General features: G+C 40.1%; 1 protein-coding gene across 2 annotated transcripts in view; it reads left to right on the top strand.

The window, feature by feature from the left end:
• Positions 1-13928, top strand: part of LOC109865315 (Krueppel-like factor 12) — a 151329-nt gene extending 137401 nt beyond the window's left edge. For both annotated transcript variants that reach the window (XM_020453413.2, XM_031793217.1), the window contains one exon: positions 7730-13928. In XM_020453413.2, the coding sequence (XP_020309002.1) occupies positions 7730-7911 (182 nt within the window). In that variant the 3' untranslated portion in view covers positions 7912-13928. The remainder of the gene's footprint in view (positions 1-7729) is intronic.
• The last annotated feature ends 9895 nt before the right edge of the window (positions 13929-23823 follow it).

The following is a 23823-nucleotide window of genomic DNA, read 5'->3' as shown; positions in this document are numbered from 1 at the left end:
GAGTGTTTTCTTTCCAAAGCTGTCAATTATATGCATAGTCGAGCATCTTTTCGTGACAAAATATCTTGTTTAAAACGGGAACGTTTTTCATCCAAAATGTTTAATAGTCGCAAGAAGTTAATGGAAGCTTCTTTAATGTAATCCAGGTGTAATCAGACAGTCCCCAGGGCAGCTGTCTAGGCCTCTTACTTTTTCAAATCTATACTAATTACCTGCCACTGGGTAAAGCCAGTGTGTCTATGTATGCAGATGACTCAACACTATACATGTAAGCTTCTACAGCGAGAGAAATCACTGCAACACTTAAACGTATTAAGGCTAGGGGGCACTATTTTCACGTCCGGATGAAAAGTGTGCCCAAAGTAAACTGCCTGCTACATATAATTGATAGATTTGGATAGAAAACACTCTAAAGTTTCAAAAACTGTTAAAATTATGTCTGTGAGTGTAACTTCTTGAGTGTAGGGGGCAGTATTTTCGTTTTTGGCAAAAAAAAACTTACCCATTTGAAACTGCCTATTTCTCAGGCCCAGAAACTAGAATATATATATATATAATTGTCAGATTATGATAGAAAATACTCTAACGTTTCTAAAACTGTCAGAATATTGAGTATAACATAACTGATATTGCAGGCGAAAACCTGAGGAAAATCCAACAAGGAAGTGCTGTTTTTCCTGAAAGCTCTCTGTTCCATTGGATGCCATGCCTCCATTTAAAGGGATATCAACCAGATTCCTTTTCCTATGGCTTCCTAAAGCTGTGAACAGTCTTTAGACATAGTTTTAGGCTTTTATTTTGAAAAATGAGCGAGGAAGCACCCATCGCATCAGTGGATGGCTGAGTTTTTCATGCGCAACAGCCATTTTCTCTCTCTCTCCTATGGAAGAAGCTACATTCCGGTTGACATATTATCGATTTTATATTGTAAAAACAACCTGAGGATTGATTATAAGAAACATTTGACATCTTTCTACGCACTTTACGGATACTATTTGGAATTTTCATCTGCGATGTCGTGACCGCTCGAGCCTGTGGATTTCTGAACATAATGCGCCAAACAAATGGAAGTATTTTGGATATAAAAATTATCTTTATGGAACAAAAGTAACATTTATTGTGTAACTGGGAGTCTCGTGAGTACAAACATCCTAAGATCATCAAAGGTAAGCAATTTAATTTATTGCTTTTCTGACTTTCGTGACCAATCTACTTGGCTGCTAGCTGTTTGTAATATTTTGTCTACTGAGAGAGATGTGCTTACATAAACGCTTGGATAGCTTTAGCCGAAAAGCTTTGACACGCCAGGTGGATTAACAACAAGCTAAACTGTGTTTTACTCTATTGCACTAGTGATTTCATGAAAATGTAATATTTTTAGAAATTTAATTTGAATTTGGTGCTCTGTAATTGAGTGGATGTTGATGAAAATGATCCCGCTAACGGGATGGGTGCATCAAGAAAATAACAGAACTTATTTAGCAGGCGAAACCCTGAGAACAACCCATCCAGGAAAATGTTTTTTGAGGTCACTCTCTTTTCAATGGCCTTTCTATGTGGATCAAGGCACTTGCTTGCAGTTCCTATCACTTCCACTAGATGTCAACAGTCTTTAGAAATTGGTTGATGTTTTTCCTTTGAGAAATGAAGAAGTAGTCATTTCCTATCTGGGTGGATAGCCAAGTGTACTGTTGTGGTTGGGGCACACAACCTGAAAGCTCGCTCCACTTTGTTTTTGTTCGGTATTATTCCGTCTTAAATTTATCGATTATTCACGCTTAAAAATACCTAAAGTTGGATTAGGAAAGTTGTTTGAAATGTTTGGATCAAGTTTACAGGTAACTTACTAGATACTTTGTAGTCATGTTGCGCGAGTTGGAACCGGTGTGTTTTCGGAATCAAAACCGGCAAATAAATTGACATTTTGGGGATATAACGACAGAATTGATCAAACAAAAGGACCATTTGTGATGTTTAATGGACATATTGGAGTGCCATCAGAAGAAGCTCTTCAAAGGTAAGGCATGAATTATATCATTATTGCTGACTTTTGTGTCGCGCCTGGCGGTTTCAATTATGATTTTCATGTGTTTGATGGGGTGCTGTCCTCAGATAAAAGCATAGTCTGCTTTTGCCATAACGCCTTTTTGAAATCTGACACTGTGGTTGGATTAATAAGAAGTTCATCTTTAAACCAATGTGTAACACTTGAATGATTTATGAATTATTATTATGAATATTTTGTTTTTGAATTTGGAGCGCTGCTATTTCACTGGTTGTTGTCAAATCAATCCCGTTAACGGGATTGGCGCGAAGGGATCACTAAGAAGTTTTAACAAAGAGCTGCAGTCAGTTTCAGAATAGGTGGCAATAAATACATTTCTCCTAAATATTTCTAAAACTAAACGCATTGTATTTGGGACAAATCATCCACTAAACCAGTAACGTAAACAATGGGAGTCCAGAAGCAGGTGGTAAGTTTAATACAACAAAGAACGATACAACCTAGGAGTAACGTCTTGACATGAAACACATGAACAATACTGCCTGGGGAATGATGCTAAGGGAGTGCCAGATAAAAGGGAATTAATGAGTGAGGTAATGGAGTGCAGGTGTGCCTCATGATGAAGCGCAGGTGCGCAAAATAATTGATGATGGTTGCCAGGACCGGTGGCTAGTAAACCGTCGAACACCGAAACAAACATCTCATCTCTCATCTCTTAAGAAGAAGGGTGGGGTTGTATGCCTTTGAATTAACGAGTCGTGGTGTGATCAAAACAACATACAGGAACTCAAGTCCTTTTGTTCACTTGACCTAGAATTCCTCACAATCAAATGTTGACCGCATTATCTACCAAGAGAATTCTCTTAGATTATAATCACAGCCATGTATATCCTCCCCAAGCAGACACCTCGACAGCCCTGAAATAACTTCATTGGACTCTATGTAACCTGGAAACCACATATCCTGGGGCTGCATTTATTGTAGCTGGGGATTTTAACAAGGCTAATCTGAAAACCTCAACATTTTATCAGCATATCGAATGCGTGACCCAGGCTGGAAAAATTCTGGATCACTGCTACTCAAACTTCCATGATGCATACAAAGCCCTCCCATGCCCTCCTTTCTGCAAATCTGACCACGACTCTATTTTGTTGCTCCCAGCCTATAGACAGACACTAAAACAGGAAAAGCCCATGCTCAGGTCTGTTCAACGCTGGTCCGACCAATCTGATTGCTTCGATCATATGAACTGGGATATGTTCGGGATAGCCTCAACACTGATGTACGTATCTGCTGATTTGGCGAGCAAATTTATTAGCAAGTGCATCGGTGATGTTATACCCACGGTGACTAGTAAACCTTCCCCAACCAGAAACCGTGGTTTGATGGCAGCATTTGTGCAAAACTGAAAGCGTGAACAACTGCTTTTAATTATGGCAAGGTGACCGGAAACATGACCGAATATAAACAGTGTAGCTATTACCTCCTCAAGGCAATCAAACAAGCTAAGCGTCAGTATAGAGACAAAGTAGAGTCGCAATTCAACAGCTCAGACATGAGACGTATGTGACAGGGTGTACAGTCAATCATGGATTACAAAAAGAAACCAGCCCTGTCGGTGTCCGTACCATGCAATAATCTAAAACGGCGCTAAAACGTAAATATATTTCTCTGCCATGTTGGAGTCAACAGAAATACGAAATCACATCATAAATATTCCCTTACCTTTGATGATCTTTCATCAGAATACAGTGCAAGGAGTCCTAGTTCCACAATAAATCGTTGTTTTGTTCCATAACTTTCATTACTAGTGTCCAATTAGCTGCATTTGCTACCACTTTCAGCTCACGTACCCAAAAGCTGACTCTGGTCCAGGCGAACTCGTACGAAAACTTCAAAAAGATATATTACAGGTTGAATAAACTGTTCAAACTAAGTAGAGAATCAATCTTCAGGATGTTATTTTCATGTATATCCAATAACGTTCCAACCGGAGCATTTGTTTTCGTCTGCAGTCAAATGGAACGCAGGTGATATCAACAGACAATTGCGCAACCAGGAAATGGCATTCTGCCAGGACAGTGACTCATTCCCCTCCCATTCGGTCAAAATTCACACTAGCATGTTCATTTCACGTTCTACTGAATGCTGACATCTAGTGGAAGGTGTAGGAAGTGCTAACAGATCCATATCTTTTTTGGAAGTGAATAGGCGATGACTTAAAATTAGACACGCCTTCAGAATTTCCACTTCCTGTTTGGAAGATTGCCTGCCCTATGAGTTTTGTTATACTCACAGACATAATTCAAACAGTTTTAGAAACTTCAGAGTGTTTTCCATCCAATAGTAAGAATACTATGCATATATTAGCAATCTAGGACAGAGTAGGATGCAGTTCACTATGGGCACGCAATTCATCCAAAGTGAGATTGCTGCCCCCTATCCCTAACAGGTTTTAATTAAACAATGCTACTTTATTTAATGTTTACATACCCTACATTACTCATCTCATATGTTTATACTGTACTCTATTCCATCTACTGCATCTTGCCTATGCCGTTCGGCCATCGTTCATCCATTTATTTATATGTACATATTCTTATTCATTCCTGTGTATAAGATATTTCAGCACGGTCGGAATCAGAAGCACAAGCATTTCACTAAACTCTGATTAACATCTGCTAACCATGTGACCCATACAATTTGATTTGATTTGATGGGAGGAATGGGAGTAAACATGACGGCCCCGAAGATGAGGAGCAGGACTGTCCGGGCGAAGATGGAAATCATGATGATGTTGGGATCCTGAATGTCCACCACCGGAACCCAACACCGCTCCCCAACATCGGGTCCGTATCCCTCCCAGTCCACCAGGTACTGGAGCCAACCCCCATGACATCGAGAGTCTATATCTGACGATATAGGTGGGATGTCCTTTCGACGTCCAGGGGTGCGGATCGGTGTTGTGGGGGACAGCATCAGCCAGGGGACAAGGACCCACCGGCCTGAAAAAGGAGACATGAAAAGATGATATGTGGTAGTCACTGGGAAGCTGTAACCTATATGTCACCTCGTTGACCCTCTGGTGAACCATGAACGGTCCTACAAACCGGAGGCTCAGCTTCTTGCAAGGCAGGCGGAGTTAGAGTTTCCTGGTAGAGAGACAGATATGATCCCCAGGATGGAAAATGGGTGGCAGTCTGCGTCCTCCTTCTGACTGTGGATGGTGCGCTGGAGTCGCTCCACAATTCTTCTCCGTGCCTAAACCACTCATCCACCGCAGGAGCTTCGGTCTGGCACAGCCATGGCCAGCTGAAAACCCAGAACACATTGGAAGGGAGTCAGCCCTGTCGAGGAGTGACGTAATGAATTCTGGGCGTACTCCGCCCATGGAATGAATCGGGCACACTCTCCCTGATAAAACTGGCACTACTCTGCCTTGACAAACAGTTAGTTAGCCAGGAGGTATTCCAGGACTACTCGGACATCAGCGATGTGATCCTCCAAGGTAGCCTAGTAGACCAGGATGTCATCGATATACACGACCACCTGGCATCCAAGCATGTCCTTATTTTGGAGCTAGTGTACATATACATATATGTTTTATACATGTTGAAATTTCATGATATGATTGCATTTTAGAACCATTTTATTGATCCTAAAGAAATTCTCCACACAAACATGGCACCGTTCAATGCAAAACAAATTCGGCCATCGTTTCAAAACATGCTCCAAACGTTCAAAAGCTAAGCTATCCACATTACCGGAGCTTATATTGTTTCTATTTCTACGGCAGATTCACTGCCACAATTTAGATTATGCATTGATATATATATATACTGTAGCTAGCTAGCATGCTGAAATGATAACAGAGAGAACAAAAAATATAGCTATTTGATTATGTCCGTGTGCATGTCCAAAATTGAATGACGCCTGGAATCAAATAAAATAATCAAACAGCAAGAATCAGACAAATGTCAACCCTCAACATGTCAACAACTTGTATAGAAACGGTTTAGCTGAGACTCATTTCTTGACAGGTAGGCTGGTAGTCTTTTTCTGAAATAATTATTTTCAGCTGACTTAAAGTATGACTATCTTAACTGAAGGGGTGCATACATAACTTTCATTAGCTAGCTAAAGTTAGCATACTAGCAAGTTACACTGACAGCTGTCCGTCAGTTCCCTATTTGTTGTTGTTTCTCTGCTGCATGTGAAAATCACCAAAATGTTCCCACCCCCAATTCCTGAATATGTATTAGCAGCCTGTGTCAGTCCTCGAAGTGGGACCTAAACGAGAATTTCCGAATTACTCAAAATAGGTGCGGCAACTTCCTCTGAGGTGGGAAGTTGTCCAGTGATTATTTTCAATACATTTTGGAAGTTTGCATCTACGGTGAGTTTCCATCAATGGTGTATACAAACCTTGGATTGCTGATGCAATGTATAGGCCATTGAGAGGCTTTGAAGCAACTGGTCGACCACATTTGCCTCTCCCTAGTAAGAGAAGTAATCTATAGGAATGAATGGAATTCTACAGTATTTTAATGAAATGTTTCAAGGACAGCGTTTTATGTATTTAAGCATATTTTTGCATTAGTACAAAAAATATATAATTTAAGGAAAATGCTTTAATTTACTATTTGTACGTTTAGCTAACATAATATAATTTAAAAGTATGCATTAAGGTGTTTGTAATAGAATAAATGTGTCAAAACCTAGACATTCAAAATCTAGACATTCAAAAATCTAGACTTTCAAAAATGCATTTCTATAGCTTCCAAATCTGTTTCTACAATGGAGGAGAAGTAACAAGATGGCTGTGCGGTGGCTTCATCCAGATTTCATACACATCACTGAATTACATTGAACTGTCTTGGGTTGATAAAAACAGCTGGAAGTAATGAGGTCACACCTAAAAAAAAATCACTAGAAGAATAAGTGGTTGAAGTTTTTCCATTATCAGTTTAGAAAAATTGTGCGACAGCCTATATGCCTTTGCTCCTACCATGTACCAGGGAGGTAGCCCCCAGAAGCCAGCATGGATAGAATGCAAGTATTTACTTATATTTGACATATTCTAAACATTTTCACATGTCAGTGTATCACCATGGTCCTTTTTGTGGTGAAACTTGCACTCCTGTATATCTGAAATAATTGGATGGTGAAAAGTTCATCAAGCCACCCAGAAAAGGAAAGCAAAGCAATTCAGGCATTCTTGAAAATCAGGAGAATCTTTATCCTGCAAACATATGGATTTTTAGCAAGACGTTGCATTTAGAATTACATTTGGAGTGGAGATTTATTTACATACAGCTTAAAAATTATTCAGAAAGTATCATTTATTTGAAAAACACAATTTCCGTCATGATTTGTCACTATAAAGAAAGATAGACAAAAGAAAAATCCACCCCTGTCCAGCAGATAAAATTGTTGTCAATCTTTAGATAGCTGCCGTTTCCATTACTTCTTTCAATGTTGTTGTTTTAAAAAAAACTTTTGTTGAATAAACCTGGGCCAATGGAAACCTGACAAGTGTCTCCAAAACGGTTTACTTGTTGATGCTTGTGATGTCTACACTTTCCAAGCATATTATAAGACTGTTTTAGTAGAAAATTGGGAAATAATTAGCCAATACAATAGCGAATGCACACAAATTGTATGTTGTGAAAGTCACTGTTTCACCCAGTCTCTGTTTCTGTCTGTTTGTGTTGACCTGTCCAGGTGAGAAGCCATACAAATGCACCTGGGATGGCTGCACGTGGAAGTTCGCCCGCTCTGATGAGCTGACTCGCCACTACCGGAAACACACAGGCATCAAGCCCTTCAAGTGTGCAGACTGTGACCGCAGCTTCTCCCGTTCGGACCACCTGGCCCTGCACCGACGGAGACACATGCTGGTGTGAGACAGTTTCAGGGTGATGATGTCATCAGATGAGGCAGAAACACACATTTACACACACACACACACACACACATCGCCGCAGGGGGGAGCGGGGTCTCTCCCTCAATGTGGTTCAGCTGGACTGGACACACACTGTTGTCTGTCCGTGAGGCAGTGGGAAGAGAGGAGCGAAAAACACAGAATGGTGTCTGTCTGTTCACAGAGCAAAAAAAAACAGGGTCGGTTCTGGATCCTCACTGACTGAGGAGGGTTGGAACCGGAGAAGGCTCTTTTGTTGTCATTTTGGAGTTTGGAGTTTTTACGACAATCTGTCTTTTTTCCTAGCACTGTTCTTAAATGGTTTCACTTCTGAGTTTTTTTGGAGGGATGTTCTTCGTTCATTTGGAAGGAATTTGGTGTCTTTGTTTTGGTTATATTGTTCAAAATGGCTGCTTTTCTAGCGTCTATAATGTGAAAGAACTCTATGGATTGGATGGCTGGATGAATGGATGGAAGGGCTGTATGCATGTGTTTTGAAGCATAGGGCCTTAGATTGGACAATGGAATAAAAAGACACAGATTCCAATTTGCCTATGGAAAGTATTGTTGCACAGTTCCCGCCGTATAGCAGCTTCCTGCATCTCTGTGTTTCAGGACAACCCGTCACCAGAGGGTGCCATCCACACATAGGTTGTATCTATAAAAACTATTTTGAGTGTTCTAGAATCAGTATTGTAGAATAAATTCTAGTACCAGTGTTCTAGATTAAGAAGCATCCGGAGCATCTCAATGGACCAGTGATATAGATGCAGAGTTGTTTTTGCTATTTGTTTTGTTTTTCATTCAATGGATCTTGTTAACACACGAGATCGACCCAACCACATTGAGGCTCATCACCTTGAGCCTCTTCTGAACTTTTTCTTTAAAAAACTTTTTTGGTGCATTTTGTGCAGTGATTAGCAATCAGTAAAGTGCAATCTCATTGGGTAAATATAGTTTTAATATGGAGACTTTTATTGTTTTCAGTTTATTGTATCTTGCTGTGTATGCCTGCTTTTGATACATTTCACAAAGAAACATCAATTCACACACCAATGTACTATGAAAAATCTAATGAACATATCCGGTATGTGAAAACAACTTTGAAGCACCTTACAGATTCACACATATGATGATTCCATAATATTCAAGGATTTTGTTTCATATCCCTGGCATTTTCAGTGAAAGGGATTGGCATTGTGATCATTTGTGGGTTAGTAGTCTATAGGTAAAGCATATTTGCTTCAGTTCAGAGGGCTTACCCGGCACTCGGTTACTCTAGTTCAATTGGAAAGCAATACATTCAGAACAGGGAAATGTTGTTCTTGTATCCTTGCTCTGGTTGCTGATACCCAAAATGACCCTAAATTCCTCTGCTACAGATATATTTCTACCAGTGCCACTTCGTACTCTATACTACAAATTTCTATATTTCTACTGGGTTTGTAACTACAGCACAAAGGTTCTAGGCAAGCTCACTGTAAACAGTTTGGAAAATGTCACATTTAAGGATCGGTGGTTGAGGAGGAACTGGTTTTAATAAATGTTTTCATGAACAGACCTATATGTTAGTGAAACTTGGAACAAAATCTCCCCTTCTCTTTTCTACATACTGTAGTACACGGTGCACACAGACAGTTGGCCCTGTAGCTTTGTCTGGCGGTTTGCGAGAGAGCGGTGTCTTTTTTAGTCATACATACACCAAACATGATGTGAGGTCTTCAGATCCAGCTTCAGGTCTACCTTTTCTTGCAATTTGTCTTGCATGTCCCTCAATGACAGATATCCATAATACGGTTTCTACTGTCTCATCTACCATATCTCAGAGTAAAGGGTTATTCAACTCAGTAAAACCACATTTTGATCAGTCCCATCAGTCATGGATCAAAAAGAGATCTATGGCAATATAGAGATTTTTATATAGCCGTAGATTTATAGCTGTAGGCTGCCTTACAAATGTATTCAGACCCCTTGGATTTCTTCAAATTTATTGTGTTACAACTTTGAATTAAAATGGATTTAATTGCTATTTTTTTGTCAACCATATACATACAAAACTCTATAATGTCATTTTTTTTATTAATAAAATAAAATATAGTCATTGCATAAATTTTCAGCCCCTTTTGTTTAGGCAAGCCTAAATTAGTTTAGGAGTAGAGTTTGGCTTAACAAATCACACAAATCACAAATCACATGGACTCACTCTATAATAATAGGGTTTGGCATGATTTCTAAAGGACTAACCCTTCCTCTGTCCCCCATACAACATCTGTAAGGTCCCTCAGACAAGTATTGTATTTAAAGCACATAGTCAACTACAAAGTCCAGGGAGATTTTCGAAAGCCTCATTTGTAGCTGGGTAATAATATCAAATCAGACATGGACTAGCTCTTTAAGCATGGTCTAGTTCATAATTATGCTGTGCATCATCTATTAAACCACCTAGGCACCTCAAAGAAAAAGTCATTCTTCTGAACTGAGCTGCAGGACAGGAATGAAACTACTCAGGTATCTAACCATCATTGCGGATTTTAAAACAGCTACGGAGTTTAATAGCTGTGATGGGAGAGAACTGAGGATGGATCAAATCAAATTGTATTGGTCACATACACATATTTAGCAGATGATCAACAACATTGTAGTGACTCCAAAATAATGACCTAAATGATAGAGTGAAAAGATTAACACAAATATACAAAATAATATAATACTGCAAAAAAATACGGCAAATGAATACACTTTTTGGCCGAAATGCAAAGCCCTATTTTGGGGCAAATCCAACACAATCCTTATTTTCAAGCTTGGTGGTGGCTGAATCATGGGATAGGGCTATAGAGAGAAATGGGATAGGGCTATACACAGTCAAAATCCTGGAGCAAAACCTTCTTCAGGTTCTGCTTTACACCAGACACTGGAATTCACCTTTCAGCAGCACAAAAACCTACAAAACAAGGCCAAATCTACACTGGAGTTGCTTACCAAGAAAACAGTGTTTGTTCCTAAGTGGCCAAGTTACAGTTTTGACTTTAATCTGCTTGAAATAGTAAGGCATGACTTGAAAATTGCTGACTAGCATTTTGAACATAATACTTGGCAAATATTGCACAATCCAGGTGTGCTAAGCTCTTAGAGACTTACCCAAGAAGACTCGCAGCTGTAGTTGTTGTCAAATGTGTTTTCTATGAACAATAAAATGTATAAATATATGTATCTTCCACTTTTTTTAACCTTTATTTTACTAGGCAAGTCAGTTAAGAACAAATTCTTATTTTCAATGACAGCCTAGGAACAGTGGGTTAACTGCCTGTTCAGGGGCAGAACGACAGATTTGTATCTTGTCAGCTCAGGGGTTTGAACTTGCAACCTTCCAGTTACTAGTCCAACGCTCTAACCACTAGGCTACCCTGCCGCCCCACTTTGACATTACAGAGTATTTTGTGTAGATTGGTGAGACAATAAAATGTGAAGAAATCCAAGGGATCTCAATATTTTTGAAAGGCACTGTAACTGGGGTATTCTAAAAATAAAAATATGGCTCAACTTCTATTTAGTCTTAGCTATGACATCAACCACTTATGTTTTGCAGGTTGTTTGACGTCAACTTTAAATTACCAATTTATCCAGCCGGTTGGAAATAGATGCCTATGGACATACAAATAACACTACATAAATCTTTCCGAGATACATGAAAGCAATATTGTCAGCTTTTCCTATCAGCGATTTTATCAGATTTCACTTTTTGCAATTACGTGACACAGATCTGATGGTGTTTATCATTATCAAAGCCGTTCATAACAGAATCCCACATGTATGATAACTGTATTTGTTCAAAGTATTTTTACAACTTGCATTTTATACACAGAGGTTTTAGCTGGTTCCCCGCTTACAGTTTCAGGAGCACATTTCAGAAGGCCAAAATATGCTCAGTTACTTTAATAACACACACAGACACACCAGCGTAGTGGTCCTGTACTAGAATTTAAAACCACATCCTTACCTGAAACAAAAATGTATTTTGCAGAAACATGCCCAATTCGTCTCTTTCCCTTTTGGTATTATGAAGTATTATAATATATGTCAAATTATGTTACTACAGTATATGTTGTTTGTGTACATGTGAATATTTACAATTGTATTGCCTTTTTTGGCTCAAGCATATCATCAGCACCTTGTTTGTTATGAAGTATAGTTTTTAAATGAATTCATTTGAAATGTTAAATCCATTGATACATATGAATAATTATCAACATGTTTTATTATTCATATACTGTACTTTTCTGAAATGAGGGGCACTTCATCTTGCATATAACAATTTTCTGTAAAAAAATATATATATTTTGAAATGTTGTAAAATATGTGATAGTGGAAATAAATAAAAAGTATAACTCAGTTCTACAGTCTGTATATACATTTTAAAAAATAGGGCTTTTAATTATTGGACAATAGCAAATACATTTATACATGTAAAGTATTTTTCAGAGACACTCATTTATCTGATTTGATATACAGTACAATGGAGCTATTGATAATAAACAATGTTGTTATCTAAAATACTCATATAAATGATCAAATGTGGTGTCAGAAATTTGCCATTTAGCATTTTGGTTTGTGATTGTCTTCTTTCTCAAAACAAGAGAAGGTTTCCATATAAATATTGTCAAACATTTTATCAGATAACTGCTGTATAGATCAAACCCAAATACGTTATTCTCCACCCAGCCATGTTCAATTGAACAATCTTACAATTAGAAGTGCAGATTCATATCAACATTATATCAAACTATTTTATTCAGGGTTTCATTCACAATAGCATAGTATTATTATTATTTTTTTTACTTCACTTGAAAGTTAACTAATATTTTGCATGTGTACACAGAGGCTTATTGTATGCATGCAATACCACTCCCCTTTAGCATTATGAAAACCTTTTACAAGCATCCTTTTGTAATGGTAAGCAGGGTCAAACTTATGCAATAATGAATAGTGCCTCCTATCACAGCAAATCTCTGAAAAGCATCCACTTAAAACTATTTCACAACTATATGTCATATTAATTCAAATAATAGACCTTTGAATTGATACTCAGCCAGAGAAGTATTCGTAAAAAATAAAAGCACATCAACTCTGAAACCATTATGCAAACAGGCCACCTCCCATTTTCAGTTTATATTCAATGCACTGAGCCTTACCACATTGTTTCAATACAGTATCTTCAATACAGTAGCCTTTTACATGCTGTATTAATCTCCCATGGAAGCTGAATATGATTTGCATGGATGCATTTTTGTGAAAACCTCACTTAAAGAATCATTTGGGTTTTGACCTCTCCGATACTGGTTATTTGTGCAAGTACTTTCATTTTTTCATAAACAGATTGCAGCATGCAAAAGCACAGAAGAGCCATTTGATATAACTGATTTTACACAGTGTTGAATGTATTGTGGTTCAGAGGGAAAGCTCTATTGAATGTGTAAAAGCCGGAATACCAACCCTTGGGGAGCACCCTGTGAAATAATTTTGATTACACTTATATCTGTATGCGTTCAATAATAATTTAATTTCTGTTTAAATTATGTTTCTTTGATCTGCTTTTGAATAATTATTTAGTGGTGCGAATGCCTTTGTTTCAAGCTTACTGCTATTATGTACAGTAATTATTGTTCCTGTATTTATGTATAGTGCCTGTATTGTAAATGTATTCAGAGCTTTTCATTCTTACAGTAAAGTTGAGTTACTGCCTCACAATGTTTCAAAGGGAGACCCTAGTTCAAGGAATTCTACGAACAGATTTGGAATCCCAATGTTTTTCAAAGGTAGAAATAACAAGTGTTTTTCTCATTCTTTCTTCTGTTCTTTCTTTTCTGTTCTTCAAAAGTTGTCTAAATATTTTGTCAATATTCTTGATATGGATGGAGCTGTGAAATGAAACTGAGTTCAAACATAATGTATATTAATATGAATGGAGGCATGAAGGTTAATAAAGTTACATTTTGTATGTAACACGGTCGTATCAGAACTCATTTAGACGTGAGGCTGTTGTGGTTAGCATGTGGTGTGGATTTCACTAGGTAATTTGAGTGCGCTACTCACATTTGCTGCCATTCAGAAACCAAAGTTTAGTATTAGGAGAGTCATCCCGAATGATAGCTATAAAAAGTTGTGCACAGCTATCAGAGCTAATTTTATAGCCAAAATTGTAATACAGTATGGGATTCCTTGAATGTAATGATAAAATGGGCAATGATCTTTGTTGGGCGTTCAATCATCTGTCCAAGTGTCCACACAGGCAGATGTATTCAAAGTCGGGGTCGGGTTCAAGGCAGGATTGCAGTGGGAATGCCAAATATTTTAAAAATATATATTTCTTTTAAAAAATTATAGAAAAAATTAACAGTACAGATTATTGTATGGGACAATATACAAATGTTTTGGAGAAAGATGATTTAAATGAGAGAAGTAAATTTCCATGAAGAATAGAATAACATGTGAAAGTTGGTTTGGGGTCTCTATCTTGAACAGCAGTGGCGTGGATCAGAAAACCAGTCACTATCTGGTGTGACCACCATTTGCGTAATGCAACACATCTCCTTCACATAGAGTTGAACAGGCTGTTGATTGTGGCCTGTGGAATGTTGTCCCACTCCTCTTCGATGGCTGTGCAAAGTTGCTCAATATTGGCGGGAACTGGAACACGCTGTTGTACACGTCGATCCAGAGCATCCCAAACTGCTCAATGGGTGACATGTCTGGTGTGTATGTAGGCCATGGAAGAACTGGGTCATGTTCAGCTTCAAGGAATTGTGTAAGTAAATGGCAAGAATGGCACGACAATGGGCCTCAGGATCCCGTGAAGGTATTGCTGTGTGCATTCAAATTGACATCGATAAAATGCAAGTGTGTTTGTTGTCCGTAGCTCATGCATAACAATGCCATAACCCCACAAAGGCCAAATTGCAGTCAGGTCAAGACCATGGTGAGGATAACGAGCTCGCAGATGAGCTGAGACGGTTTCTGACAGTTTGTGCAGAAATTCGTCAGTTTTGCAAACCCACAGTTTCATCAGCTGTCCGGGTGGCAGGTTTCTTAGACGATCCCACATGTGAAGAACCCGGATAGGGGGGTCCTGGACTGGCATGGTTTCACGTTGTCTGCGGTTGTGAGGCCTGTTGGACGAACTGACAAATTCTCTAAAACGACATGGTAGAGAAATGAACATTCTCTGGCAACAGTTGTGGTGGACATTCCCGCAGTCAGCATGCCAACTGCACACTCCCTCAAAACTATATAGTGTTTTGTGACAACACAAGGTGTACCTGTGTATTGATCATGCTGTTTAATCAGCTCCTTGATATGCCACATCTGTCAGATGGATGGATTATCTTGGCAAAGGAGAAATGCTCACTAACAGGGATGTAAACAAATCTGTGCACACAATTTGAGAGAAATATGCTTTTTGTGCATATGGAACATTTCTGGAATCTTTCATTTCAGCTCATGAAATTACATGTTACGATTATATTTTTGTTCAGTGTAATTGATGAACACTTAAGATTTGGAAGTTTTGAAGATACATGTTTTCTACGCAAATGTATATAGTTATAGTTTATAGAAGTTTGGATAGCCTGAACATGTTTGGTGTCTCTAGCTTGAACGGTTTAAGAATTACTATTGGTAGATTATTCTATGCAAGTGTATGCAAATATATAAAGTTATAGTTTTATTGGAAGCTAAAATAGTCTGAACATGTGAAAGTAGTCTCTAGCTTGAACGGATCAAGAGCTACTATGGGTTGATAATTGTATGCAAATGTGTGCTCATTTATATAATCATAGTTGCTAAAAGTTTTTTAAGAATTTGGAGGTTAGGATAGCCTGAATGTTTTGAAGTTGGTCTGAAAGCTTAATTGGCCAAGGAGTAGGATCATTTTCAATATCTACCACTGAATTCCAATGTACACTACTCAAAAAAATAAAGGGAACACTTAAACAACACAATATAACTCCAAGTCAATCACACTTCTGTGAAATCAAACTGTCCACTTAGGAAGCAACACTGATTGACAATACATTTCACATGCTGTTGTGCAAATGGAATAGACAGCAGGTGGAAATTATAGGCAATTAGCAAGACACCCCCAATAAAGGAGTGGTTCTGCAGGTGGGGACCACAGACCACTTCTCAGTTCCTATGCTTCCTGGCTGATGTTTCGGTCACTTTTGAATGCTGGCAGTGCTTTCACTTTAGTGGTAGCATGAGACGGAGTCTACAACCCACACAAGTGGCTCAGGTAGTGCAGTTCATCCAGGATAGCACATCAATGCGAGCTGTGGCAAGAAGGTTTGCTGTGTCTGTCAGCATAGTGTCCAGAGCATGGAGGCACTACCAGTAGACAGACCAGTACATCAGGAGACGTGGAGGAGGCCGTAGGAGGGCAACAACCCAGCAGCAGGACCGCTACCTCCGTCTTTGTGCAAGGAGGAGCAGGAGGAGCACTGCCAGAGCCCTGCAAAATGACCTCCAGCAGGCCACAAATGTGCATGTGTCTGCTCAACGGTCAGAAACAGACTCCATGAGGGTGCTATGAGGGCCCGACATCCACAGGTGGGGGTTGTGCTTACAGCCCAACACCGTGCAGGACGTTTAGCATTTGCCAGAGAACACCAAGATTGGCAAATTCGCCACTGGCGCCCTGTGCTCTTCACAGATGAAAGCAGGTTCACACTGAGCACATGTGACGGACGTGACAGAGTCTGGAGACGCCGTGGAGAACGTTCTGCTGCCTGCAAAATCCTCCAGCATGACCGGTTTGGCGGTGGGTCAGTCATGGTGTGGGGTGGCATTTCTTTGGGGGGCCGCACAGCCCTCCATGTGCTCGCCAGAGGTAGCCTGACTGCCATTAGGTACCGAGATGAGATCCTTAGACCCCTTGTGAGACCATATGCTGGTGCGGTTGGCCCTGGGTTCCCCCTAATGCAAGACAATGCTAGACCTCATGTGGCTGGAGTGTCAGCAGTTCCTGCAAGAGGAAGGCATTGATGCTATGGACTGGCCCGCCCGTTCCCCAGACCTGAATCCAATTGAGCACATCTGGGACATCATGTCTCGCTCCATCCACCAACGCTACGTTGCACCACAGAATGTCCAGAAGTTGGCGGATGCTTTAGTCCAGGTCTGGGAGGAGATCCCTCAGGAGACCCTCCGCCACCTCATCAGGAGCATGACCAGGCGTTGTAGGGAGGTCATACAGGCACATGTAGGCCACACACTACTGAGCCTCATTTTGACTTGTTTTAAGGACATTACATCAAAGTTGGATCAGCCTGTAGTGTGGTTTTCCACTTGAATTTTGAGTGTGATTCCATATCCAGACCTCCATGGGTTGATAAATTTGATTTCCATTGATCATTTTTGTGTGATTTTGTTGTCAGCACATTCAACTATGTAAAGAAAAAGTATTTAATAAGAATATTTCATTCTTTAGTGTTCCCTTTATTTTTTGAGCAGTGTATATACTTCAAACCCATGTTAATTTATGCACATTTAAAATGGTTATAATTTTGAAATCATAAATATGATCAGAAATCTGAACGCAAGCTATCTAAATTGGATCAGTCTAAACATCTGTAACGGTTCCGTAACTACAGACACTGAGAGACGGGAAGCAAGTACAGGGTGAGGATTTAAAAATACATGAAACTAAACAAGAACAGTGTCTGAACAAGAGAAACAAAACAACATCTATGCAGACATGGGAATGAAACCGAGGAAGTGACAGATAAAGGGGAGGCAATCAATGACGCGATGGAGTCCAGGTGAGTCCGATGAAACACTTCGCATAAAACTGGTGACAGGTGTGAGTAGGCCGGGCGACCTCGAGTGCCAGAGTGGGGGAGCAGGAGCAGATGTGACACCCCCCCCCCCCTGCACATTTTAAATGCTTATAGTTTAAAATATATATACAGTGCATTCTGAAAATATTCAGACCCCTTGACGTTTTCCAAATTTTGTTAGTTTACAGCCTTATTCTAAAATGGATTCAATAGTTTTTTCCCCTCATAAATCTACACACAGTAACGCCATAATGACAAAGCAAAAACAGGTGTTATCATATTTTGGCAAATTTATTTAAAAAAATGTAAACGGAAATACTACATTTACATAAGTATCTTGGCTGTAGTCAATGAACAGTATTCTTACATAGGTATTCCTCTTGTCCAGATGGGATAGGGCAGTATGATGGTGATTGCATCGTCAGTGGACTTATTGGGGCGGTAAGCAAATTGGAGTGGGTCTAGGGTATCAGGTAGGGTGGAGGTGATATGCTCCGTGACTAGTCTCTCAATGCACTTCATGATGACAGAAGTGAGTGCAACGGGGCGGTAGTCGTTTAGCTCAGTGATAGTCACTTAGTTCAGGTACCTTAGCTTTCTTGGGAACAGGAACAATGGTGGATCAACACATTTAAATGTTTTACTCACATTGGCCACGGAGAAGGAGAGCCCACAGGCTTTGGTAGAGGGCCATGTCAGTGGGACTGTATTGTCCTCAAAGCGAGCAAAGTAGTTTTTTAATTTGTCTGGGAGCAAGACATTGATGTCCGCGACGTGGCTGGTTTTCTTTTTGTAATCCGTGATTGACTGAGACCCTGCCACATACGTCTCGTGTCTGAGCCATTGAATTGCGACTCTACTTTGTCTCTATAATGACGTTTTGCTTGTTTGATTGCCTTATGGAGGGAATTGCTGCACTGTTTGTATTTGGTCATGTTTCCAGTTGCCTTGCCATGAATTAAAGAGGTGGTTCACACTTTTAGTTTCGCGCGAATGCTGCTATATCTGGTAAGGAAATGTTTTAATAGTCACAGTTGGTATGACAGTGGGGCGGTAGGTAGCCTAGTGGTTAGAGCGTTGGACTTGTCACTGAAAGGTTGCAAGATCAAATCCCTGAGCTGACAAGGTAAAGAAATTGTTGTTCTGCCCCTGAACAAGGCAGTCAGCCTAGGAACAGTGGGTTGTCATTGAAAATAAGAATTTGTTCTTAACTGACTTGCCTAGTTAAAGAAGAAGTTAGAGTAGCAATGATCCAGAATGCCAGCAGCCCATGTCGTGCATTTGATATGCTGATAGAATTTAGGAAGTCTCGTTCTCAGGTGAGCTTTGTTAAAATCCCCGGCTACAATAAATGCAGCCATAGGATGTATGGTTTCCAGTCCAGTGAAGGGGGATATAAACGGCTGTGACTATAATCGAAGAGAATTCTCTTGGAAGATAATGCATTCGGCATTTGATTTTAAGTAATTCTATGTCAGTTGAACAAAAGGACTTAAGTTCCTGTATGTTGTTGTGATTACACCATGAGCCGTTAATCATAATGCATACACCCCTGCCCTTCTTCTTACCAGAGAGATGTTTGTTTCTGTCGGCATGATGCATGAAGAAAACAGGTGGCTGTACCGACTCTGACAACATATCCCGAGTGAGTCATGTTTCCATGAAACAGAGAATGTTACATTCTCTGATGTCTCTCTGGATGGCAACTCGTTCCCTAATTTCGTCCACCTTGCCATCTAGAGATGGGACATTGGCGAGTAATATGCTCGGAAGCGGTGGATGGGGGGCTCGCGTTCTGAGTCTGACCAGTAGTCTGCTCCGTCTACCTCTCCTGCGGTGACCGCGTTGTTTTGGATCGGCCTCTGGGATAAGATCCCATTCCAGGGCTGAGGTCCGAAAAAAGGATCTGCTTCGGGAAAGACGTATTCCTGATCGTAATGTTGGTAAATTGTCATCACTTTTATATCCAATAGTTCTTTGCGGCTGTATATAATAACACTTGAGATTTCCTGGGCTAACAATGTAAGAAATAATACATAAAGTAATACGTAAAAAAAACAAATAACTGCATAGTTTCCTAAGGACCTGAAGCGAGGCGACCATCTCTGTCGTTGTCATCTTGCATCTTCCGTCTTGGCTGTGTGGTTAGAGTCGTTGTCCTGTTGGAGGTTCATCTTTCCCTTGATCCTGACTAGTCACCCAGGCCCTGCCACTGAAAAACATCTCCTAGCATGATGCAGCCACCACTATGCTTTACCGTTGGGATGGTGCCAGGTTTCCTACAGACGTGAAGCTTGGATTTCAGGCCAAATAATTAATTCCTGGTTTCACCATACCAGCGAATCTTGTTTCTCATGGTCTGAGAGTCCTTTAGGTGCCTTTTGGCATACTCCAAGAGGGCTGTCATGTGCCTTTTACTGAGGAGTGGCTTCCGTCTGGCCACCCAAATGGGTTTTCCCATTTCCGCCAGAACTCTGGAGCTCGGTCAGAGTGACCATCAGGTTCTTGTTCACCTCCCTGACCAAGCCCCCTCTCAACTGATTGCTCAGTCTGGCTGGGCGGGCCAGCTCTAGGAAGAGTCTTCGTGGTTCCAAACTTCTTCCATTTAAGAATGAAGGAAGCCACTCTCTTTTTGGGGACCTTAAATGCTGCAGACATTTTTTGATATCCTTCCCCAGATCTGTGCATCCTATCTTGGAGCTCTACGAACAATTCCTTGAACCCCATGGCTTGGTTTTTGCTCTGTCATGCACTGTCAACTGTGGGATCTTATATAGACAGGTCTTTGCCTTTCCAAATCACGTCCAATCAATTGAATTTACCACAGGTGCACCCCAATTAAGTTGGAGAAACAACTCAAGGATGATCAATGGAAACAGGATGCACCTGAGCTCAATTTCGAGTCTCGTAGCAAAGGGTCTGAATACTTATGTAAATAAGGTATTTCTGTTTTTATTTTTAAAACATTGTCATTATGGGGAACAGGATTGATGAGGAAAATATTTTATTTAATCAATTTTATAACAAAATATGAAAAAAGGGAAGGGGTCTAAATACTCTCCGAATGCATGGTATTGTAACAAACATGTGAATGCAAGCAATCTAGGTTGGGTCAGTCTGAACATCTCGATGTTAGTTTGGCATTAATTGCTTAAACGGTTTAATAGCAGTTGTGAATCCAAATATTTCCCATTCAATCCTATGGAGCATTTATTAAAATTTTAAATGGTCATAGCTCAAAAAGTATAAATGTTTTCAAAATTCTGAATGCAATCAATCTAAGTTGGGTCAGTCTGAACGTCTAAACATTGGTTGTGAGTTGATAGCTTAACAATGCACTGTGTAGAAATCGTTCCGCCATATCCTGAATGCTAAAATTCTAACAATTTGCCTAATTTCAGTTTACGTTACAAAACAAGCAGTCATTCTGTTGAAAATCATTGTACCATCTGAACCGCTTTGAAACATATTTTCCACAACCCAAAATATTGTATATTCAGCTGTTTGAAGCTGGTGTACAGAACAGAAAGTAAAAGATGCAAAAACAAAACTTCAGAACGGGAAGCATAGAAATAGCACACATAGAACAGATCTACTGCTTCTTAGCCTTGCGTTCAACTTTAAGGAAAGATATATTAGGGAAAGGGAAAAGGGGATACCTAGTCAGTTGTCCAACTGAATGTATTCAACTGAAATGTGTCTTCCGTATTCAACCCAACCCCTCTGAAACAGAGAGGTGCGGAGGGCTGCCTTAATCGACATCCACGTCTTTGGCGCCTGGGGATCAACGGGTTTACTGCCTTGCTCAGGGGCAGAACGACAGATTTGTAACTTGTCAGCTTGTGGATTCGATTCAGCAACCTTCTGGTTACTGGCCCAAAACCTTTTATGTGAATTTGATTGAGTCGCCCAAAAAGTTACATACTGTAGCTTTAAATGGTGAAGAAGGAGATAGGTATAGAATGGACCATTTTTCCCAAATTAAATTAACTGGGAGCTCAAGTGAGAAATGGAGTATTGTTTAGAAAAGAAATGCATGTCAGCTAAGCTAACAGCAGCTAAATTCTTTATGATGGCAGTCATTTTGTTTATGCTTGACAAGCAGAAACTCCCTAATCCCAGAATGCCATTCACTGTAAGACGCAAATAAACAATCTCAAAGTCACAGATGGCTGCACCCACTGCCCAAAAAATATTAACTTAATTTTGCCACTTTTCAGCATATTACAACTCTTCAATGTACATGTTACTGTGTATAAAATAACTGGAACACATGACTCGACAAGTCGTCTACAGTTTTTGACAAATCACAAAGCAAATAAAATGTCATCACCTGACAGATACAGCTGTAGAGTTATAGCTAGTCAGTTTTGTTTGAAACCATTTTATGGGGGTTTGTGGGGGTGTTCATTAAATTTGTGGGGGATTTCACGTCCAAGGGGGATAGAAATGGGGGAAGGTATCGTGGGGGGATACGATGCAGGTAATATTACTATCATGGGGGATTTATCAATAGATTGGGAGAAAGATAGAAGTTTCTGAGCTAACTCAAAATAAAACCCATGGAAAGGGGGGGTCTGAGCTGGCAACACTGAGTAACGATAGTTATATTCTAAGTCAGTTGAGTGAACAATCCCTTCACCTTGTTTTATTGTAACAGACGTTTACGTGACAACCAGAATGCATTGTATGATGTTAACACCTTTTTTGGATAGGGGGCAGCATTTTCACTTTTGGATGAATAGCGTGCCCAGAGTGAACTGCCTCCTACTCTATCCCAGATGCTAATATATGCATAGTATCATTAATATTGGATAGAAAACACTCTGAAGTTTCTAAAACTGTTTGAATGATGTCTGTGAGTATAACAGAACTCAACAGCAGAGTCTCACAACTCAATCGCTGGTTGAAAACTGTTTTCTGCCCCTCCCAAAAGTTAGAATTTGTAGATAATTGGCCCTCTTTCTGGGACTCACCCACAAACAGGACCAAGCCTGACCTGCTGAGGAGTGACGGACTCCATCCTAGCTGGAGGGGTGCTCTCATCTTATCTACCAACATAGACAGGGCTCTAACTCCTCTAGCTCCACAATGAAATAGGGTGCAGGCCAGGCAGCAGGCTGTTAGCCAGCCTGCCAGCATAGTGGAGTCTGCCACTAGCACAGTCAGTGTAGTCAGCTCAGCTATCACCATTGAGACCGTGTCTGTGCCTCGATCTAGGTTGGGCAAAACTAAACATGGCGGTGTTCGCCTTAGCAATCTCACTAGGATAAAGACCACCTCCATTCCTGTCATTACTGAAAGAGATCATGATACCTCACATCTCAAAATAGGGCTACTTAATGTTAGATCCCTTACTTCAAAGGCAATTATAGTCAATGAACTAATCACTGATCATAATCTTGATGTGATTGGCCTGACTGAAACATGGCTTAAGCCTGATGAATTTACTGTTTTAAATGAGGCCTCACCTCCTGGCTACACTAGTGACCATATCCCCCGTGCATCCCGCAAAGGCGGAGATGTTGCTAACATTTACGATAGCAAATTTAAATTTACAAAAAAAAAATGACATTTTCGTCTTTTGAGCTTCTAGTCATGAAATCTATGCAGCCTACTCAATCACTTTTTATAGCTACTGTTTACAGGCCTCCTGGGCCATATACAGCGTTTCTCACTGAGTTCCCTGAATTCCTATCGGACCTTGTAGTCATAGCAGATAATATTCTAATCTTTGGTGACTTTAATATTCACATGGAAAAGTCCACAGACCCACTCCAAAAGGCTTTCGGAGCCATCATCGACTCAGTGGGTTTTGTCCAACATGTCTCTGGACCCACTCACTGTCACAGTCATACGCTGGACCTAGTTTTGTCCCATGGAATAAATGTGGTGGATCTTAATGTTTTTCCTCATAATCCTGGACTATCGGACCACCATTTTATTACGTTTGCAATTGCAACAAATAATCTGCTTAGACCCCAACCAAGGAACATCAAAAGTCGTGCTATAAATTCACAGACAACACAAAGATTCCTTGATGCCCTTCCAGACTCCCTCTGCCT

Source organism: Oncorhynchus kisutch, linkage group LG2 (assembly GCF_002021735.2).
Source record: "Oncorhynchus kisutch isolate 150728-3 linkage group LG2, Okis_V2, whole genome shotgun sequence".
NCBI classification, from domain to species: Eukaryota; Metazoa; Chordata; class Actinopteri; order Salmoniformes; family Salmonidae; genus Oncorhynchus; species Oncorhynchus kisutch.
Note: the sequence above shows the minus strand (reverse complement) of the source record. Positions and strands in the feature narration are given on the sequence as shown.